The sequence below is a fragment of the Saccostrea cucullata genome, unplaced genomic scaffold (assembly GCF_032062105.1).
Source record: "Saccostrea cucullata isolate Sc308-1 unplaced genomic scaffold, CSIRO_AGI_Scuc_v1 ctg1816, whole genome shotgun sequence".
Classification (NCBI taxonomy): domain Eukaryota; kingdom Metazoa; phylum Mollusca; class Bivalvia; order Ostreida; family Ostreidae; genus Saccostrea; species Saccostrea cuccullata.
In genome coordinates, this window is record NW_026937808.1 from 25,612 (window position 1) to 35,202 (window position 9,591).

Genomic DNA, 9,591 nt, shown 5'->3' on the forward strand with positions numbered 1-9,591 from the left:
CATCTGCCATCCTTCTCTAAATTGATCAATCCAATCATTGATTAAATTTATTTTTTGTCATTTTTGTCTTTATAAAGTATGCACAAATTATTAAACGCTTCTTCTAAAGGAATTTCCTCCATATGAGTGAAAAATTCTCGAGAGGGACGTTAAACAACATCTAAAGGAATTTCTAAGTTTAGTTATACCCTGAAATTAACAGTCGTTTGTTGAACAGAGACAACCTTTTTTCTTCACAATTGATCTAAAGATTGACGTCATTTTTCACATTATGACGTCATAGACAAGGAACAAAACGTTATTCAACATACGCCAATTCTATACTTGTGTAGAGCTACGTGAGTTCAATTTTTTTTTCTCATCTGATTTCCGGTTTTGTAGATATAGAGACAGTTCGCGATTTTTTTGTTCACCCCTCGGACGTTGGAATTCAGACAAAGTTTTTCTATTTGAATTAATGTATGGCGAACATAAAAAAGTACCGCACCATGACAGTTTATTGGGAAAACAAGTTCACATCGATGAACATTTTGAATTTTGACAGAATAGATAATCTGATAAGTAAATAGTAAGCATTCACGTCATTACACGGTAGGTGGCGCTCGTGTATTATCGGTTATGCGCTGGAGCTAAGTATGGCGTCGCGGTCATATTTGACATGGAGCGTTCCTAAATTGAGGGCTGAATTGGCAACAAAAGGTGCAAGTGTTGGCGGGAGAAAAACAGAACTTATTGAAAGGTATTATATATTTCATAAAAGCAATTTTTCTGACATCGATATCATTGATGATGCTGAAGTTAAGGCATACAAAACAACATAGTTTACTCCTTACTCGCAATGCGTTTAGTATTCCACCGTAAATTAATGAATTGAGGTAGTAAAAAATGAGCATTTTCTTCTAGAAAAATAAACACAAATTCTCTTTTTGCCATCTCCATAGGTGCTGGCCTCGTTATTCACAAGAAAATTACAAATAGACTCTAGATGTCTATGTTGTTTTCAATAAATTATTGCACCGTATTTTTAATATGGGTCATTACTGAACTGTACACCTGTTTAGTACCTAACTTTATTGAAACTGCTCTTATTCTTGAAATTAATGAAAATCGAAAATAGAGGTTAAAGTGTTCGATTTATCTAAAATTTTGTAGATTGAAAGCATATGACAGAAACAGAGATTTTCAACCCCCTCCGCTAGAAAGTGTCCCTACCCCTGTATCTGTGGGCTGGCCAGTGTCTGGCTACCAACAGCTCCAGAAAGAACATAAAGTTTTCCTGCCAAAAATAACTACGGAGCAGATAAACCAATATTTTGTTTACAGAATAGCAGGTATGTATGATAAAATACTACTTCAGATTCAAAACTATAAAGATTTAAAGTTTTAAAGAGTGCATTGTAATCAGTTATTGCAATCTAATATTAACAACATACCTATTAATTAGGTATTATGATTGAAAACTTATTATAAATATAGTTTTTTTCATTTAAAAACTGTTAAACCATGTATGAGTACCCATATATATTTTTTAATTTATAAAATACTTCCAGGTGATAAGCAGTTTACGAAAGACATTAAGGCAGTGTCCAAGGGTTCTGCAATGTTCCAAGGGAATAGAGTGCAGGCATGCTCTGTTGTTGTGAAAGAAAATGACATCTTCTTTACGGGGATTGTTGGTGCTGCGATGAAAAATAAGGTATCTTTAGGAAACTAATATTGAAGTCTAGTTGTGACAATATGCAAGAATTGAGTTTATGAATGTATACAAAGTGAAATAATTAAGCAATTGTATATTCTGTAATCTTAAGAAACTAGCCTTTTAAAATGTTATATTACATTTAGGTTTCTTATAACTATAAACTGAAAATGGACAAAAGGACAGGAGATGCCATAAATAGTGACTGCGAGTGTCCGGCAGGAAAAGGACCCCATGGGACCTGTAAGCACCTAGCTGCTGTCATGCTCATGCTGCAGCATTTTACAGAGACAGGGAATGTTGCTGTTGATAAAAGTTGTACTGAAAATCTGCAGCTTTTCCACAAACCAAAGGCAACTTACCATGGTAAGAGCAATTGGCCAAAAAAAAAAGAACATTTTCAAAATTTCATTAAAATGAATTCCAAAAATTGTGTTAAGAAATAAAATTAGTTGCAAGAAATTCAACAATACATCATATCAAATTCAAAAATAATTTTGACAGGTTCTTGTTAGTAAGCTTTTGTAGCGAGTATAGTTAATGAAGTGGAAATGCATGTAAGTTATATTTCGAAATGGTGATTTTTATAATTAGGTGTCCCAGTGGAGGCAGAAAGTATTCCATCAAAGAGAAAACTGTCTGACGAATCTTTGGAGGATCCACGGCCAGCAAAATTCAGAAAAATGCCAGGTTACCAAGATTATGTTCGGAGTCAGCTTATCAATTACTGCTCTATGACGTCACAAGATATTGCACTCAGATATCTCTTTAAAAAGGCCGATATACAGGTGCCATTTTATTTTGCATTATTTTTATACTGCAATGTATAAAATTTACACACATAAACCTCTAAAATTTATTCATCTTCTCAAGTATTCACCTCATAAAATCAGATTTATTCTATAACCCATATACATGTTTTTGTTTTTTTTTTTTATTTCAGGTTGCTGCTGTTGATCATCATTATACTAGTATACCTATTACAGAGTACTGGGTGGATGAAGCAAACAAGGTTTGTAAACACACTAATTAAATGTGTCACCGGGTTCACAGGTGCGTGAAAGTCAGTCAATACATCGGGTCTCAATAGCTCAGTGGTTAGAGAGCTGGCACGGTATGCCAGAGGGCCTGGGTTCGAGTCCCGGTTGAGACTTGATTTTTCACTGCCTGTGACACATGTATATCATTTATCTTTATCAGTAAGAATACAATGTAAAATGTGGCTTAAAATTTGATTTTCTGTTAAAAATCTTTCCATTAACTTATTAGAATAATCTGTATTACTAAATGTGTAGTAGATATTAAAACAGAAATTTAATTGGATAAAAGAAATAAATATGCATAGATGGAAAAATAAATTTCAAGGTACATCTAAAATCCATTTATTGGTAATGCTTTTTTTTTAAATCAATAGGTGACTGAAGAAGACATAACAAAGATTGAAAAAGAAACAAGACAACAAGCATCATGCAAACTATGGTTTCATCATAGATCCTGGCGTCTTACAGCTTCAAGATTTGGAGAACTCTGCAAGTTGACTTCAAGAAGAAATATCACCAAACTTTGTCAAAATCTGTTGTCTGTAAACAACTCTCTACAAAACAGTGCTTTGGCACACGGTAAAAATTACGAGTCAAAGGCATTGAAGTCATTTGAGTTAAAATATGACTGCAAAGCAAGATCTGTTGGTTTCTGCATTTGTGCATCTAAACCTTTTCTAGGTGCTACACCTGATGCTTTATTGTATGATGATTGTCTTGTTGAAATTAAATGTCCATATTCAGGAAGAAATGAAAAGATTCTTCCAGGCAAGCATTTTAGATTTTTGGAGTATAATGAAACAAATGAAATCATCTTAAAAAGAACAAGCAATTACTATTATCAAGTGCAAGGGCAACTTCACATATGTCAAAAAAAAGTTTGTTACTTTGTTGTATACACTTTCAAAGATTTGTTTGTTGAGAAAATCAAGTATGATGAAGAATATTGTACTGGGTCACTCATTCCAAAGCTAGAAACATTCTACACCAAGTTTTTCAGACCTTTTATTGCATCTACTCTTTGAAGTATTATGCATCAATAAGAAAAAATATTTGTTTTGAGCATTGCAATCCACTTATATTAATAGGTAATTTTAAAACTCATATCATTACATGTTTTGATAACATCATGATAATCTTTTCAATATAGAAGTACCTGGTAAATTGTAATATAATCTATGATTGAAAATTCTATTGGCTCGCCTGAGCTTAAAACCCAGTGTGAGCTTTTCTGATATTTTGTCTGGCATCCGTCTGTCTGTCCGTAAGTTTGTAAATTATTCACATTCTCGACCTCTTCTGAAGAACCACCTGGCATTTAAATTATTATTGTTTTAATTAATTAAGATAAAACTTATAGGGATATAATCTTTTATTATCTTTCAAAGCCTTTAATAGTCAAAGAAATATTATTTAAGCATCCTTATTTATTGTAAATTTATAATTGTCCAAATCATGCCCCCTCCCCCTTAATAGATTGAGATCTAATATCTTGAAACTTTTACATACTGATTTGATCAAGTGAGCAATGTGGCCCATGGGCCTCTTGTTGATAAACTTACCTGATCCACAGTCTAATTATAGTCATGTTAGTTTCACCACAGATACCAATGATTCTTACATTACACATGTAGTATTTAATTTGCTGTAGTATGATAATCTGCTAAACTCTGAAAGATGAAAGGTTACAAATACATTCATAGGAGTGTTTATAAGTAAAGAAAGTTTTGATAAATTAGTACATGTATATGAGTGTATTCTTACATGCCATGTTAAATTAAATTTAGGATGACACTAAAACAACTGTTTTGTTATTCTTCAACTCACTTAAGCTTGACAGTCGAATAGAAAACTGCAGAATTAAGCATTTTTATCAACAATTGATTTCCTGAAATTGGATATTGCAAAGCAAACATAAACAATTCTAGAACCAAGGTGCAATTTGCTTTGAGGTAGAGGGTGCCTCAATATTTTGAAGCCCTTGCTTAGCCCTATAACACGCTCAATGTGAATTCGCTTTGATGCCACTCGTCTATCACGGATAACTTCCTCAGGATCCAGTTGTGACTTCCCTTTCAACATTGTTGGGGTGTTAACGTACACGTCTTGGGAAGCAAACAGGTCTTGCACCATTATGCCACGATCAGCCATAATACTATCTCCCTTTTCAAACATTTTCAGGTCTGGATTCAGAAGGTCAGAATTTTCAATTATCTGTCGATCACTTGCTGATCCTCCATATGCTTTGGATATGAAACTTACCGCACCTCTTGGAGTACAACCTATCATGGTTTTCAATGTATTTTTATGTTTGTATGCAGACCATGTTATACTCTGGGCATTCACATTTGATGGCTTGTTAATCGGAAGTTCTGTAGCATCAAGAATGACTCGCGTGTTAGGAAATTTCTTTCCAAAATCAGAAGGCATGAACTGTTGAATCACATCTCTTGAAGGCCATAAGCTTAATTCTTTAAGTTGAAAATATATAAAATTTAACCATGTGTTGAAGATACGAGATATGGAGGACTCAGAAATACCGAAAAAAAGAGCTAACTCAATATCTTCTTTGGCCTGTCGGAGCTTCATCAGAACCATAAAAAGCTGATCTTTAGGATCCATAAGAGTGGTGTGTCGAAAAAGCTCAAATACACAAGGTCCAAGACAATTGAAAAAAAACATGAACTGCATAAAATCGCAAAAACCAGTGTAATATTTGATCATTTTGGGATCATTTTCAAAGTTTAGAACAGAAAATTTACCAAACGTTTTCAGCTCACACTGTACTCCCTGATTCACCTGCACAGGTATACCTTCATCCATTGCCTCAGTTGTAATAGAGGTTTGAATCTCAGGGGTATCGACCACTTCTATTGTATTCAGAACCTCCGTACAATCGTGTTGCTCATTTGAAGCTTCTTCTCGTTTCCTTTTCCTCTGACACCTTGGACTCTCATCATTTGTTAATGAAAGGGCAAAAGGGAAAATGGAAGGCACTGCTCCCTTCTTCAGTCTTGGACGTTCACCTGAATAACATAAAGCTGCTCAGAATGCTTTCTGTTTTCAACAATATTTACATTCTTTTTAGTTATGCATGTAATTTTACAATGAAAGAGCTATACAATTTTCTCTTGTTAAGTTGCTTTTTTCTCCATTTCAAGAAATAATATGATTTGAATGAGTATATAATTTTGACTGAAAAGGAATATACATAATTGAATATCAATTCATTAATTCAAGAAAAAAAAGTAAAAAATCTGGGCAAATTTTAATTTATCCTGGCTAGCTATGCCTTAATAGGTACAAAACCACCTATCCTTTTCATATGCTCTGTTTTGTTGACTTTGGAACCAGCCCATTGTCACCAAAATTCTGTAATATGAGGTCCTGAAAAATAAATACAAACCACAAAGCAAACAAAGTCAAAGCAACAGAACATAAAAATAAACAAACAAATAAACTTCTGCAATATTACACATTTGCACAACATTGTTTACATAAGACAACCTGGGGTTCGAAATAACAATATAATCAATTTTTTATAGCCCATTTATTAATATCATTACCGCTTAGGCCTCAAATTTATACCAAATTATGGTTATACTAATGTAAACAAGAGTTAAAATTAGCTGGCCAAAACTGTTCAACAGCTGATCAACAGCTATTGAGCTAATAAAGATTTCTATATAAAGTATCATTTAAATAGGTTTGATAAGTGACAATAGGTTCATATTTATAAAAATTGGAAAAAAGGAAATGTGACTGTTCTAACCTAATAGTGTGATCTTGTAATCTGTGTCTTTAAAGTGGGAGGAACACACGACGTCGTGCTTCCCAGGCTGCCATAAACGTTTTGTCTTTGGGTCCATTCTTCTTACGGCCACGCGCCATTTCTGTCTTATACTGGGGTCTTCCGGGAATTTATGGCCTCCAAAGTTTGTACAATTCGGTACACAACAATATTGTGGCATTGGAATCAAATATCAACAGAAATTGGATAAAGATTAGACTGAACTCATGCAATTTACTTTCGCTTCTTTTAGTAAGTCGTCCGAGGTATTCCGAAAGTATAACCTCTAGTACACGAGCGCCATCTATGCGCGGGAAATTTGATGGGTGAAAACCATTGCTGCGATATTAAACCTCTCATTGAATATGCTGTGGGTACATCATGTTCATGGTTCACAAAGCGGCGGAGAGCAACCTTTAAAGTTGCTCCAGACCTATTATACGGACCCTAGCCGTTTTGTGCTTCACAGAGGAAGAATGAAGAACCTGACCTTGCCATATGACTTTAGTAGGGCCATCCTCCCTGTTGACTTATAGTAGCCTGCATTGTCTGACCAGACATGGAAAAGGGGAAGTCAATGCATCATTAGAATGAGTATTTTCCATAACATCAATGATCATGGCTGCAGTAGTCAGGTTGTCCTAAGGCATTTGACTCTGGAAGATGTGCACAAAGCCTAGACTCTCAACACTAGTTTCTTTTTTATGGAAAGCCCCTAAAATATGCCATGGTAAGCCACGTTTCCCGAACCAATCACTCGGCTCGACAAGACCAAGATTTTGGATCTTGAAGCCTAACCAGCCTCAAAAGCGAAATCCCTCAGTATACCCCGAAAAAGGTGTCTTAAAGTTAGAAAATACAAGTCACATTTTTTAAAGCAAAAACAAAATACCAGTATGGGGTTGTCAGGGCAATTACAAATCCATTTCAAATCATTAATAAATCAAAAGCTGACTGACGTTTTTTTTCTCCTTTTGTTGTCATTTTCAATTAACGTCTCTGTAGATCTTGACGGCTGTCTTGGAGGTTGGGTCCGGCGGAAGTTGTAATTCAGTTTCAACTGGGACTGCCGATACAATTGTGACAACAGGTGTAGCGACTTTTCAAATCAGTTTTATACAGAGCACACAATTTGAAACATTTCAATACAACAGAATTTTCATTTCCAAAAACTTTATGACAGAACTATCGGAATAAACCATGTTTTCGTCAGAATTGTTAGAGAACATTTCTAAAAAGTAATTTTTGTCATCACTAATAAGCATGTACAAATCAGAATACATGGATTTTAATGAAGACACATCTACTGGACATTTGCTTCGTAAGCGTCCGGTAAATTCTCTATTTCAACCAATGACACGTTCTCCTCTGGAACTGACATCAGAGATGCTCATGAAAATTGAACATTTGTTTGGATTAATTTCTTTTTTCTATACTCTTTTGTTACTCAGAAACAATACATCCGGGTCATTTAGTCTTTGTTGGTGCAACTCTTCCATAGCACTATTTTCATTCCAGATTCCCAGTTTGTCAATTGCTCCATCCATAAAGAAATGGAAGCACTTGCAGGCCCCGTCACACTCCACAAATGAGGGTTCACGTTCCTGGCATCTGACGGGAAAAGGTGTGCACTCTGGGGAAGGAGAAGCCTCTCTAATAGTTACTGTACGCTATAGACTGACTGTTCATATCTGCTGGTACTTCTTTTGTTACTTCAGTGCCATCCAGTGCAATTCTTGTTGGTGAGAATTCCTCGAATGACTTTGGCATTGATCCTTGGCATTTCAGTTGACTTTTTGAAAAATTTTCTTTTGATAATCGGCAGTCTATAAGGCGTTTTAATTCTGCAATCGTTCAAATAGGAATAAAGCGAAATTTACATTAATTTACATGTAGCTTGTCAATTTTTTGAACAATAAGATTGTAAATTCCTCTAAAGGGACTCGCATTTCATTTGACAATTGAATACTTTCTTTTCATATGTTGTTTTCTTCTTTCTCCCAAGGAGAATAAATATCAGAAAAACATATGGTACCTTCGGGTGATGAGACAGCCGAGCCGAAGATTATACACTGTATTCCGCGTAGGAAAAATATTTTAAATAATATAATAATTCAAGGAGAAACATATATAAAGTTTTGTTATTTACTGTTCAAAAGATATGGCAAAAGTTAAAGTTTAGAATTTTTGTATAAAAGTGGGTCAAAACTCCAAGGACAAGGTCAAAAGGTCAAATTTGGTGGTAAATCACAAGAAATAAAAAGATGATATATAAATTCATAGCTCCACGAAATCAAAAGTTATGTGCAAGGTTAAAGTATTTTAGACAACCAGACAGAAAGACAGAGGGACAGGCACAACAAAAACTATATACCCCTGAAACTTTGTTTACCGAGGGGGGCATAATTATATAGTAGGAGATTATGTACAATACTACTGTTCAATAAATGCCTTGTGATGGGATAATGGCCTGGCTCTGAGGAAGCCAAACTTACCTGTAGTTTTATCTCAATTGAGCCAACCTCAATTCTAAATCTAGATCCATGACCTGGTCCTTAAGACGTTTGATTTCATCAGATATTCGATCTCTTCGTCTCTTTGACTCCTCCAAACTGCGTTGTAACTCATTAATAATTTCAGATTTGGTTTCTAGCTGCAAGAATACATAAACAAGAGGCCCACGAGTTACAATACTCATCTGAGTCACCTTTACGCTGCTGATCTTAGAAAACATTAAATTGATTAAAGGAGAAAAAATACACCCATATTGCTTAAAAGGGTGTTAATTTAACATGAGCTTCAATACACACATCTTTAAGATGGTTTAATATGATAATCAATTAATAAATGATTTGATAAAGCATAACATGAATGATACATGAAAAACTAGCCCTTGCATTGAAACAATAAAGATAACTAATAAATCAAAGCTTTAACTGGTCACTGCCCTAATAAAGCCTCGTGCATGTACTGTAAACCAACTTTTATTCGTGTGCGAGAAATTTTCGCGAGTTCAGTGCTCTAAGTCACACTTGCTCTCAGGTCGCAAAATGGCGACTTAAAAC

General features: G+C 34.7%; 3 protein-coding genes across 3 annotated transcripts; 2 read left to right on the top strand and 1 right to left on the bottom strand.

Annotated features, from left to right (window-relative positions):
• The first annotated feature begins 610 nt into the window (after positions 1-610).
• On the top strand, positions 611-1,714 carry LOC134248928 (uncharacterized). The gene is made up of 3 exons (XM_062731314.1): positions 611-739; positions 1,153-1,331; positions 1,551-1,714. The coding sequence occupies exons 1-3, from the start codon at positions 636-638 to the stop codon at positions 1,712-1,714; spliced, it is 447 nt and encodes a 148-aa protein (XP_062587298.1). The 5' UTR covers positions 611-635.
• Positions 1,715-1,852: 138 nt separating this feature from the next.
• Positions 1,853-4,208, top strand: LOC134248930 (uncharacterized). The gene is made up of 4 exons (XM_062731316.1): positions 1,853-2,062; positions 2,291-2,484; positions 2,640-2,708; positions 3,111-4,208. The coding sequence occupies exons 1-4, from the start codon at positions 1,867-1,869 to the stop codon at positions 3,759-3,761; spliced, it is 1,110 nt and encodes a 369-aa protein (XP_062587300.1). The 5' UTR covers positions 1,853-1,866; the 3' UTR covers positions 3,762-4,208.
• Positions 4,209-4,596: 388 nt separating this feature from the next.
• On the bottom strand, positions 4,597-9,224 carry LOC134248929 (uncharacterized). The gene is made up of 3 exons (XM_062731315.1): positions 9,049-9,224; positions 7,974-8,137; positions 4,597-5,762 (listed from the first exon to the last, which is right to left on the bottom strand). The coding sequence occupies exons 1-3, from the start codon at positions 9,222-9,224 to the stop codon at positions 4,597-4,599; spliced, it is 1,506 nt and encodes a 501-aa protein (XP_062587299.1).
• Between the last annotated feature and the right edge of the window lie 367 nt (positions 9,225-9,591).

What these genes read in the sequence shown, in the direction of transcription:
- LOC134248928 (XM_062731314.1), top strand. Translation starts at nt 636, where the DNA reads ATGGCGTCGCGGTCATATTTGACATGGAGCGTTCCTAAATTGAGGGCT. An exon ending in AAAACAGAACTTATTGAAAG is followed by an intron (nt 740 to 1,152) that starts GTATTATATATT and finishes AAAATTTTGTAG; the next exon opens with ATTGAAAGCATATGACAGAA. An exon ending in TTTTGTTTACAGAATAGCAG is followed by an intron (nt 1,332 to 1,550) that starts GTATGTATGATA and finishes AAATACTTCCAG; the next exon opens with GTGATAAGCAGTTTACGAAA.
- LOC134248930 (XM_062731316.1), top strand. Translation starts at nt 1,867, where the DNA reads ATGGACAAAAGGACAGGAGATGCCATAAATAGTGACTGCGAGTGTCCG. An exon ending in TTAAAAAGGCCGATATACAG is followed by an intron (nt 2,485 to 2,639) that starts GTGCCATTTTAT and finishes TTTTTATTTCAG; the next exon opens with GTTGCTGCTGTTGATCATCA. An exon ending in GGGTGGATGAAGCAAACAAG is followed by an intron (nt 2,709 to 3,110) that starts GTTTGTAAACAC and finishes TTAAATCAATAG; the next exon opens with GTGACTGAAGAAGACATAAC.
- LOC134248929 (XM_062731315.1), bottom strand. Translation starts at nt 9,224, where the DNA reads ATGAGTATTGTAACTCGTGGGCCTCTTGTTTATGTATTCTTGCAGCTA. An exon ending in GATCTAGATTTAGAATTGAG is followed by an intron (nt 8,138 to 9,048) that starts GTTGGCTCAATT and finishes TTTTCCCGTCAG; the next exon opens with ATGCCAGGAACGTGAACCCT. An exon ending in CCCGGATGTATTGTTTCTGA is followed by an intron (nt 5,763 to 7,973) that starts GTAACAAAAGAG and finishes TATGTTATTCAG; the next exon opens with GTGAACGTCCAAGACTGAAG.